The sequence below is a fragment of the Vigna angularis genome, chromosome 1 (assembly GCF_016808095.1).
Source record: "Vigna angularis cultivar LongXiaoDou No.4 chromosome 1, ASM1680809v1, whole genome shotgun sequence".
NCBI classification, from domain to species: Eukaryota; Viridiplantae; Streptophyta; class Magnoliopsida; order Fabales; family Fabaceae; genus Vigna; species Vigna angularis.
The window spans coordinates 39,552,073-39,564,010 of NC_068970.1; the positions used below are offsets into that span (position 1 = coordinate 39,552,073).

The 11,938-nt window shown below is 35.6% G+C and overlaps 1 protein-coding gene across 3 annotated transcripts; it reads right to left on the reverse strand.

Moving 5' to 3' along the window:
• Positions 1-2,560: 2,560 nt before the first annotated feature.
• On the reverse strand, positions 2,561-10,690 carry LOC108343363 (histidine kinase 3). 3 transcript variants are annotated; one of them, XR_008247082.1, is made up of 11 exons: positions 9,320-10,689; positions 8,706-8,987; positions 8,109-8,278; positions 7,550-7,762; positions 7,038-7,224; positions 6,900-6,951; positions 6,556-6,785; positions 6,346-6,444; positions 4,959-6,091; positions 3,112-3,606; positions 2,561-3,027 (listed from the first exon to the last, which is right to left on the reverse strand). XR_008247082.1 is itself a non-coding variant. In XM_017581600.2 (10 exons), exons 1-10 carry the CDS (start codon positions 9,809-9,811, stop codon positions 3,378-3,380), a joined length of 3,087 nt encoding a protein of 1,028 aa, XP_017437089.1. In that variant the 5' UTR covers positions 9,812-10,689; the 3' UTR covers positions 2,561-3,377. The 3 variants fall into 3 exon arrangements, 2 of the variants coding, with proteins under 2 accessions (XP_017437089.1, XP_017437099.1); XM_017581600.2 differs by having other exon boundaries at positions 2,561-3,606; XM_017581610.2 differs by lacking the exon at positions 6,346-6,444 and having other exon boundaries at positions 2,561-3,606; positions 9,320-10,690.
• Positions 10,691-11,938: the final 1,248 nt, after the last annotated feature.

Here is an 11,938-nt window from a genome sequence, read left to right on the forward strand (position 1 = left end):
AATTATTGCTACATATCTGTCATGCCATCAGATTTCAAAAAACCAAATTCTCAACAATTTCATACTTCAACAATCGTCAATGCTGCATAGCACAGCAACAAGGAACCACCCATCAAAATTCAAATCCTTAAGAAGTGGTTAAATAAAAAGTTGAATCAATTTAGAGGTAAAATTAGTAATATATTATGCAACTTTTACAATTTGTGTTATGTTGTCAGAGTCTCTGCTGGAAAGAGGAAAAGCTTCTGACTTGCTCATCGATGTATGCGTGTTAATTATTGTTGAATCAAGTATCTGGAACGTGCATCATTTGGAGGAAAAGTCAATGTAAATATCAGTTCTATTGCAGTGAAACGTACTCAAGTAACTTTCTGCAGATGCGAATGACTTGAATTATTTTCTAACCATTAGCTTATCGAATTTCGAACACAAACGATTTTGCATTGGCATCAGAATGTTGCATTCACTGTGAAGGTGTTAACTTTCGATTTACGTTGACGTTACAGTTCTTTTTCAACTTTTTAGTCATTCAGATTCACAATTTGTATTCCTTTTTGGAATTTTGTTTTATTTTTCTGTGACCTGTGGCTATTTTTCACTAAGAATGAAAATTTTCGGGTGACAAGTTAAAACTATTCACTCACAAGTCACAGTTCATGACCTATTGATCTTACTCAACTCAAGGAAACCTTTTCATAGAATCTTTTCCTTTTTGGCTAGTTATTTATTTACCTTTTAGTCATATCCAAAACTTGATATATTAAAAATAAGTTTATATTATTGGTATTTCTTATTTTATTTTTTTGTGTAGTTATCTGGATTGACCAATAAACAGACGGAGTAGCTGGAATTGGGAGACATCGATTATAGGCTTATAGCACCAAAAAGTAGTAACTAAACATTGTTAATGACCAAAAAAAAAGAACACTGTTTTTGCCCAATTGTGCTTCTCCCTGCGAATGACTGAAAGAGGATAAGTGTTCGGAAACTAGTATCTAGATTCTCGTTCAAGAAGGACACGGCTTGTCTGTTAACTTTGATAAAGAATAATACAATGTGTTAAATCTGAAGAACGAATAAAGTGTAACCTGTTAACCAAGTGAGTGATATACCTAACGTCCATGGGGCTTTAAAATTTACCCTTGAGATAGAAAATAAAGGTTTTTTTTTTTACCAAACTAGACAAATTTGAAGATTAAAGATGTAGACAAAAAAAATTTCTGTTACGAGAATAGGCAAGTCGTGACGGGTCCAATAACTTCAAATAAAGAAGTCGTGTCTCTCCTACACGACTTCATCCAATAGCACTGATCAGGGTTAAAGTCGTGCACCAAATATTGTAATCAATTACAACGTGCTGAAGTCGTGCATATTCATTAGTTGTAAACGATTATCAGCATGTTATATGGACAAAAACTCTCTGATAATCGATTACAATCATGCTGTAATCGATTACTAGAGACATTTTGGTGTCAAATGAAATATTTCTTTTGGTTCTTCACATTTTTGTTGATTATGTTACACAAAAAAGAAATTGTCATTATAATTTATAATTTATTGAATTGAAAAACAAAATAAAAACCTAAAACTAAATTTATAAGAAATACTAATAGTAATTTATTAATTAGTGAAGGGAATACAAAATGGTAAGATTAATAAATAACTATTGACGAAATGAACATGTTCCCCTATGATGACATTCGTTGTGTTAGTAAGAGCATTTTTTTGGCTGATCTGATGTTCCCCTATGATGACATTCGTTGTGTTAGTAAGAGCATTTTTTTGGCTGATCTGAAGTGGATTGATCCATCTCATTACGAATTCTATTTGTAGTTGGTCTTCTAGATGCCTTGCATCACATTTGAGAATCTGATATGAAGGCATCTAGAAGCTACAAATAGAATTCGTAATGAGATGGATCAATCCACTTCAGATCAGCCGAAAAAATGCTCTTACTGACACAACGAATGTCATCATAGGGGAACATGTCCATTTCGTCAATAGTTATTTATTAATCTTATCATTTTGTATTCCATTCACTAATTAATAAATTACTAGTATTTCTTATAAATTTTGTTTTAGGTTTTTATTTTGTTTTTCGATTTAATAAATTATAATGATAATTTCTTTTTTATATAACAATCAACAAAACAAAAATGTCAAGAACCAACAAAAATATTTCATTTAATATCAAAATGCTTATGATAATCGGTTACCAGAGACATTTTTGCTTATATAGGATGAAGTTGTAACTCCCTGCACGACTTCAGCACGTTGTAATCGATTATAATGCTTAGTAATCAATTACAAATCGATTACAATGACAAAAAGTCGTTTTTGGATACACGACTTCAACCCTGATCAGTGTTACATGGTGAAATCGTGTAGGAGAGCACAACTTCTTCATTTGAAGTCGTCTGATCCCACAACTTGCCTATTCTCATAATTGATTTCTTTTTTGCCTACATCCGTGATTTCTTCCTCAAATTTGACTAGTTTCGTACAAAAACCAAAATAAAGGGAAAGACATTCCATAAAATGTTAAGGCAAAGCAAAGCGGTGAGCCAAAGAAATCCAAAATTGGAACTTGTACAAATCGGCCAAAAAATGGTGGATCATTCAAACGCTACAGTATAAGGAACATAAGGTTAAGAACATAAGGAAGCAAGATGCTGTGATACATCAATCACCATCTTTATTGTAAGTCATGTACAAAGATTTGATGGTGCACTTCCTCCCCTTGATGCCAAGAAGCTAATTTTCTTCCTTTCACCTGAATCAAGCCCTTGTGATACATGCATCAATACACATAAAATGTAACGTTCCTAGGCTAGATTACTATAAGTTGTATTATTACATACACAGGGATGAGACTCTAGAACCGTATTACAATACACCCTAGTCTTCTAATCAGCCTCCATCGTTTCGACTGACTTTACATGGAAGAATAATGGGTTTTGGTACTACCCTTAACAACCAATTACAACTCAATTGCAACCAATCAAACTTGGCTCCTATGTACACTCCCTGCCACAAAAACAATGTTTTAAACCGGGGAACTTAAAACACAGCAGAAATAACAACAAAATAGGTCAAAAAGGTAGAATGAACCATTTCTGAACTTCTACAATATTTTCCCCGCTTTGTTTCATTTTCCTTTTCTTTCAGACGAGATAATATAACATTCTTCGGTATCTAATGAGCAACCACCAAACTTTGAGGTCAAGTATTAAAACATGCACAGGCTGTTAAATAGAGAATGTACTCTCAAGAGACTTCTGAACCTATTTATCCACTTCAGAGTGTCCTGGAGTACAGACAGCTATGCTTCCATTATCAATAATCCTCTAGTTTAGATCAGCACTGTATTTTTCTGTTCAAGATGACTGGAAAAACCGTGAGACTTCTCTATAGAGCTGTTCAGCTTCAAATGGTTTTGAAACGTACCCATCCATGCCACCCCCTAGGCATTTTTCATGTGTAGCCTGTATCACATCTGCAGTCATGGCTAAAATCGGTACATGCCAGTTTCTAACATTCTCATCCATTGATGCTTCTCTGTTCACACTTTGCTCCATCTCCCTAATTTTCTTTGTTGCTACAAAACTGTTGGAAAAGAATTGTCATTAACATATTGTAACACGATGATAAGGATTTAGAAATAAAAAATAGATTAAATTAATACTTCAAATAATTTTTATTTAAACTGTCAAATGAATTAACTCCATTATGAGTTCATGGCTCCCAAAGCCCGGACTAAGGAGAGTTGTGTTTGGGCCTTGACAACCCACATGAAATTTGTTGAAAGTTAAAACACAGATCACTAACTATGGGTTATCGATGCTAGGTCATCACTTGAAAATATCACTTTCTATGACTTGACTACAATGTCAAATGAGCTACGTCTGCTAAATCAAACTCTCAAATGTAATGTTCAATAAGCTAGAGTTCTCACATTTTTCTTCACAAATGTGGGTAAAAGCAACTACTCTTGCCGTGCCTGATTAGACTACATGCTTGGAATATTGGAACATTAGAGGATAAGTCTTCAAAGATGGTGGACATTATGATTTGCAGAAGAATTCAAATCACGTACGGGTTGAAGAATAAATAAAGGAATTAGACACTACTAAATTTATATTTCGGTATATAGTTTTTGGGGGGAAATGATTGTGGCCATTATTGTGGTCAAGGATTGGAAAGCGAATGCAGTGGTTTATTCTCTGGTACCAAATGCCCTCTGAGGGTTATTTACGACTGCAATGTGCTAACCAAGATTGAAAAGAAGTTTCAGCCAACTATTATATGATCAATATACTATACGGTAGAAAAGGTTATTTTTAAAAGGACATCAAGAGAAAAAAAGTGGGAATAACAAAAATGAGCACGCTAGTATTGGGACTACGTAAGAAAGAACAAGATGCTGAATTCTTGTATACTGGGAGATATTGGTAGACTGAAGAAAATGACAAATCGATTAAGATGGTTTGGATGCATGTACAGGTCATAGAGGCACAATGTGGAGAGTAAATTACATGGTTTTTGGTCCTTTTAAAAAAGGATTGAGGGAGGTCTAGAAGCACATTAAAGGAAATTATTGCAAGAGGTTTAACGGTAAATAATATTCCTAAGAATTTTTGTTTTCAACCAAGCTCAATGGCATCATTTGATCTGTGTACCTGACCTCACTAAATAGGACAGGCCTTTTTACAGAAAATGTCAAATGAATTATAATATTGCAGTGGCAGATTAGACTCCAAAAACCTTGGGTGCTAATATACATTAGTTTGTTTTACAATTTTGTAACGAAAAATGTTTTCCTTTGATGTAAACTGTTCAGTAAATATTGCAATTATCTTTGACATATATAAAAAAGAATTAAAAACTCTGTTCTATGTTTTTAGTCCAACTGACAAACTATCAGAATCATAAAGCAAGTATTTCAGTTGCATACATACCCGTCCATTTCTGGCATTTGAATATCCATGAAACAGGCATCAAACTGATGGGGTGGCTTCAGGGAAGAGATGGCATCTTTCCCACTGCTAACACAAACCACGTCTGCTCCATACTTTTTCAATGCACCAGCTGCTACAGCACGGTTCACAGCATTGTCATCTACTATTAGAATTTTCCTGCCACAAAGAAGATGGCGAAGAGACAAACTTTGGAGCTCTCTATTTCGGGGAGCTCCCTTGTTTTGGACACCCATGGATCGTTGTAGTGAGGCAGCAAGCATACTTGCTCTAAGAGGTTTAGTAATGACAGTAGGATTATCAGCACCCAAGTTTACAATAGCTTTAAAAGAACTACTAGAATTAACAAGAATGAACAGCTTTGGGGGAACCCCATGATCAATTTTCCTTGTATTATTGACAAAGTGAGATGACAAGCCTAAATCTCTATCCCAAACCTCCTGCTCAATCAAGACCATATTAATAACTATATTTCCATTGCTTATGGTTAGCAAACCTTGGTTTAAATCAGAAACCATCTCAACATGAATGCCAAGCCGTTGGATGTGATATCTTGACACTTTTGCTCTAACAGGTCTTGGGTCAATAATTAATGCAGTCATCCCCTCAAATTCTGATGATGCAGACCGAGGTTGGTTGTTTGTTTGCTGAATTTTACACTCGTTTGAACTGCGGATACCATTGGTGAATATGGCAGTAAAAGTGAATGTGGATCCAACCTTGGGTATGCTCACAAATCCAATTTCTCCATTCATGAGACCAACCAAACACTTGCTAATGCTTAGACCAATACCTGTTCCTCCATGCTTTCTGGAAATGGATGGACCTACCTGCATGAATGGGGTGAAGATGCGGGGCTGAGATTCAAGAGGAATGCCTTCACCTGTATCCTCAACAGATACAATCAAATTGACAAGATCATTCGAGAGGGACGAAAAGGAACCAAGAGGTCCCTCTTGACTGAAAGCCCTGAATCCTTCCCAGCTCTTGCGACTATCAGCTACAACGGAGCCACTCAATGTATTTTCTGAGTTCGATTCTTTGTCAACCTCTATTGAATGGACAACCTCCTCAACAAGATGGATAGTGACAAAAATATGTCCTTTGTCAGTGAACTACAAAACAATTTCAGAATCAGTTTTGATGATACTTTCAAGAAATACACAACAATTTTTCCTCCACTAATAGTCATGGTTTGCTAGAAAACTAATAGAAGATTTTTTCATGAGACTGTAACAACTGTAGCCTGCCTATAAGGCAAGGATATAGCACAAGGTAAGATCACTAAATGACTTTCATGATACACTAGGGCACCAGACTAAGTAACTTCAGTTATGCATAATGTTTTTCTCTCTACCTAGAAACTTACCTTAATTGAGTTACCCATGAGATTGGTAATTATTTGTCGAAATCTTCCTGGATCACCTATTAGAAATTCTGGAACCTGATCTGACACATAAACTGCCAACTGTGCTTCCCAAAAAAAATTACGAAAAGCTATTAACTATAATTAGACTACACACATTTTGGAAATCCAATCATATGATAAAAAGGCAACAGTAGGCAAGAAATTTATTACCTCTACTCCTTTTCCTTGAGACTTCTCAGAAAATAGTGACAAAACATCATCCAAAATTGACCGTATGTCAAAGAGCACAGCCTCAAGCTCTAGCTTACCAAATTCAATCTTAGCTTGATCCAAAACCTCGTTTATTAGTGACACCAGAGCCTTTCCACTTTCTTGTGCTGTCCTGACATATTCCTGTTGGGTTACATCTAGATCTGTGTCCATAAGCATATGCAACATCCCTGAAATTCAAATTTAGAGCACGGTTATGGCTGAACAAGCTCTTCGTTTTTGTGAAATGTTTATAGTTAAGCATTGGATATTGCAGACTAAAACATAGATAGAATAAAACTCACCTAAAACACCGTTCATTGGTGTTCTGATCTCATGGGAAACAGTAGCAAGAAACTGCAGTAATAGTTGATTAAGCCCACATGATCAAAATGAATTAAGCCAAAATAAGGAAAGAGTGTGTTTCAAAAACAGTTACGTACCTGGGATTTTGCAATATCAGCTGCCACAGCTCGTTCCCGAAGTTCCATCATCTCACGGCAATCATCTTCTACTTTGGCAATATGATTCACAGTGGCATGGAAAATATATCCGACAAGGAATGCAATAACAAGAATACCAAATGACGTAGTTATTGCCAACCACGGCCATGGTGGTTTCTGCTTGAACCTGTGATAGCATCAAACTTAGATTTCATGAATTGTTCAAGTCTTTTGACATCTTGCACATTTTAATCGTTGTAACGTATTTATATAAGTCATTTGAATTTTTACACCCAAAAAAGTGACAACTTCAGATAAAATAACTCTAAACTAAGTACATCTAGCAGCAAAAACCACAGCACAACACTAAATTATTAATTCATATGACATTAATATACCTTGTGTTTAATATATTTTCTACTTGTTTCAAGGTGGCACCGTTGTTCATACAAACTACATTGAGCAATAAAGATGACGGAGATGTTAGACTCTTTCTACAGCATTACTCTTACCTACAGTGCATCTCGTGCTTCCTGAAAGGGTCTCCGAAGTTAAGAGTGCTGACATGATAGAACTCATCCCCTGATTCACTTGAACCATACATGGCAATTGGATGAGTATGATTTGTCGTATCATACACATTAACAATTACGGTTTGCTTGCTAGCAAGTTGCTGAAGCAGTTTCTCCACCAATGACTCAACATCAAAGACTCCCCCAAGATACCTGCCAGCAAGCAGCAGTGAAGACATAAAAATGATATCATTTTAATTGTGTTCATAATCTTTTTTCTGTTTTTCATATCAGCTTTATTGAATTTAAAAGTAGATTTGTTACTTTAAAAACTTCTAATTATCACAAGAGCCAATAATTGTTCACCCTTCTTACATTAATAGAGTTCATGAATATTCTCCCTGAAAATTTAAATACAGTGATTAGTTACTCAGTAGACTAGTTACTACAGAGATTTCAATGACCAAAAGGGAATACTTAAAATTCTATGATTGATTACAAAAATGACCTGAGAAAAATGAATGAAATTCATGCAAAAATATTAAAAGTTTTGGCACACCCATCAGTTGCTTGAATTCTTTCATTTGGGGTTGCATTTGATGGAAGATCTCTCTTGTAGACGGCAAATGTCAGGATAACCCCCAGACGATTTGTTTTGAGCAGCCTGAAGGGTGCAGTTAAAACCCCTTTGCCTGATTCTCTTGCACGCAGCACATTTTCACGGTCTTCCTGTTGACAAACAGGTAAAAAACTGAGACAACCATAACTAAAAAAGTTGCAATTGATTTCAGGTATGGAACAGGAACAACGTGTGTCAACTCAGCTTTGTGATATTCATCAAATTAGAGACTATCCACGTATTATATTCTCCATTAGGAGCAGTCCCATCAGGACAGCCAAGAGAAATGAAGAATAAGGATACAAAAACAACAATCAGGGAGCATACATAGTTTTTCTTCAAAAGTTTTCTCACATACCATAGTGAATGATTACTAGTAGAGCAGTCAAAAACCGTACAACCAGGAATAAAGACCTTAGAATGGATGGATTAAAATTATCATCAGAACAACCAAGTCAATTGCATAGCATTTTCAAAATTCACTATATATGGCTCAGATGAGCTCCACCTAAAATTTGACAAATATAAGAAACCTACCTTTCCAGAGAGCACATTAACAGAAATCACATGTGCAATTGTATCTTGTGCAAAGATGACAGGAGCATATTCTTCCTGGACGGGGGATGGCTCCAATGCCTCTGGGGCGTAATCATCCTTATGAACCGGGTTCTGCTCTAGAGTATCCATCCTCTTGATAGTCCAACCTTGTTGCTTTTCAAACTGTTCCCTTTCAGAATGGAGCACCCTTACAGCATATGCAACACCGCTTGTAAGAGGCCTCTCAAAAGCTGTTCTTTCTGTGTACCTTGCAAAAGTTTTCTGCAAGTTTTGGAAGTTGGATTGATTAGCAGAGGTGAGACAATAGGTCAAAATAAATCGGTATCCATTCCATCTTTTCCAGCAGTACAAGTTCCTTGCCAGCAAAATATAAAATTAAAACCCCAATATTTTCCAGAAAAGAGAGAAGGGGGGGGGGGGGGGGGGGGGAATGCTGTTACACACCAAAATTAATGACAATGGAACAACTCCTCATAACCCCGTGTGTATAAAAATCATGCTAACATATCTTCTCGAAACATAATAAACGAGAACAAAAAGTAATAGGTGAGGAATTAGGTCCTGATTTGCAAGAGCAAAATAAAGAGTAGTACCTGATCGATGGCTGAGGGGTTCTTGGCATGGTGAAAGGTGGAGATCAGAATTGACATGGCTTGGATATGGTTCATACTGACGTTGAACTGATCCTGAAGCATCCTAGCCCTTTCATCACACAAGCTTGCCAGAGTTTCTTTCCTCTTCTCAATACCTTGCAAGCTCAAGTAGCACAAGATCCACAAAGATACTATAATCCAACCCACCACCCATGTCAGCAAAAGCTTCCTCCACAACGCTCTCTTCACTTTCTTAGAGCCAATATACTGGTAGTACTGTTGGTGGATTTTGCAACCCTGCCCAGAGATCTTCTCCCACCATTTGTGCCACATCTTTCCACCCCCACCACCACCTGGAAACCCCATCTTGGTGTCCATAATTCCACTGCTAATAAACCAGTTAAGGTAAAGGACAGACACAAGCCAGCAACATAGCACCAAAAGTAGATGCCCCACTTTTAGACCAAACCCAACTACATGGAGCAAACTCATCCACAACAGTAACCAACACAAGTAAAAAAGAAACAGTTCCAAGAGGTTGTGGGCGTCAACTCTAGCTGATTCCAGGTAGGCTTGTGTGAGAGGAGAGAACCGCTGTCAAATCCACAGAATCCCCTCAAGGCTAACACACATGCACCCCTATTCACTAAAAGCTGTTTAGGCTTGTGACTGAAGGAAATTCAAGATTTTGAAGAACTACAGCACAAACCCAATTCCTAAAAACAAGAAGGTTGAAGGGGAAGAAAAAATAAAAAGGACATAATAATAATAATAATAATAAGGGATGTGACCTTGATAAGATGCTGTCTTATCCACCCCAATAGCTTAAAATTCAGAAATGCAAATGAACACTGAAATTTTGAGGCAGATAAGAAATTTCAAATACCCTTTAAAGAATAAAAGAATCACAAGATTCTGGGTTTCTAATTCTAAACAGAAATTGATACTCCTTATTATCTTGTCAGCTAGCAGCAGCTACCAACCAAGACGCAGAACAAAAAGGAAGGGCCAAAACTAAACCTACAAAAGATTCGATTTTCACTATCACTCAGCAAAGAAGCTCTAGCTTGCACACTTCATGGCCCTAGAACCAAACAAGAACAACACAAGCACGTGAATGTGTTGGAGAGATTTCCTATTACTTAGAACCGCACACTGTAAAAAAATAGCAAGGCAACAACTAAACTCAAAGAAAGAAGCTAAAAAGGCTTAAAAGGACGAGTTCATCGAGCTGAGATGGGAGAATTTGGCAAGGCGAGATGATAAGAATACGGTAGCACAGCACAAATGTTTTCTATATTACTACAGGGCATTATCTCTTTCCAAACTATCCACTCATAAAATAATGAAAAAATTGTAATAATAATAATAATAAATAAATAAATAAAAATAGTGTCAAAAGAATATATACATTACTTTAAGACGCTTATTATAGACATAAGAAAAGTAAGTTATTGCATATTTTGAACAGTTTTTTATAATACCAATATCAATAAATGGGTGCAGAAAAGGCATAGTTCCACTGAGCAGAAATGAGAGGCTTTGTTAACTTTCGTTTGCTTTGTGTTCACATCCCTATCCATCCATGGCAGTAGACAACTTCTTCACGCTAAGTCGTTAGCTGTGTGCGTGCGTGCGTCTGTTTGTTTAGCTGTACTTTCGTTTCCAAAAGTACCCCTGCATGGAACCAAAATTTCAACAATCAGCATAAGCTTTTTTCTCAGAATGGCATTAGATACCCCGTACTTTATCAAAATTGCCATTGCAAGACCCATAGTCAAAAGAGTAGTAGGTACTATTTGAACAACTCTACACAGATAATCTTTTCTTACACTTATAAACCTCTCACATTAGGTTAATAACACTTTGCATATACAATTTTTTTCAGATATTTGAACCATAAATTGTGACACAAGCTTTAAATTCTGAAATTGAAATTGGAATGAATACCTTTTCTTCTCTAATTTTGCAAACTAAACTCTAGGCATGTGAGTGTTTCCCACTTCCCTCTCCCAATATTTAATTCTTCCAATGAATCAATGGGAGCACTGTGAGAGAATTTAGGTCATTTGTCACTTTACCTATTAGAGCTTGTTCTCTTTGTTCCCCTTTCCTAATATTGTGGTCTCTCCTAGTTTTTTAACTTTATGTGCAATGCGTATGTTTGAAAGGTGCTTATTAGGCCTGGCTTCAACGTGTATGCATTCAAAATTAGATGCTTTGTTTTATTAGCAACAACAAAGTTTGTGAAATCTAAAAAAGCAAAGGGATAAAAATAAATTAACTTACGTTATTTTAAGGGAACTTTATATTTTAAAAAAGTTAAATAAACTAAATTTGAATTGATTTATTTTAAATTATTTAATTCTTGAAATATTTTTTTAGAAAAGATAATTTTATTTTACAAGCTATCAATAAATACAAATTACTATATAAAAAATTTATCATCAAATACCATTAGTAACATCGATAAAAAAAATATTTGTAAACCATTAATAAAAAAATAACTACCAATGACTTTAATAAAATAATATGGCTTTATCTTTCGAAAAATAATGTTATTGTACATAAAATAAAAGGTTAAATTGTGTATTTAACTTTTTGAAATTTTCTCAATAT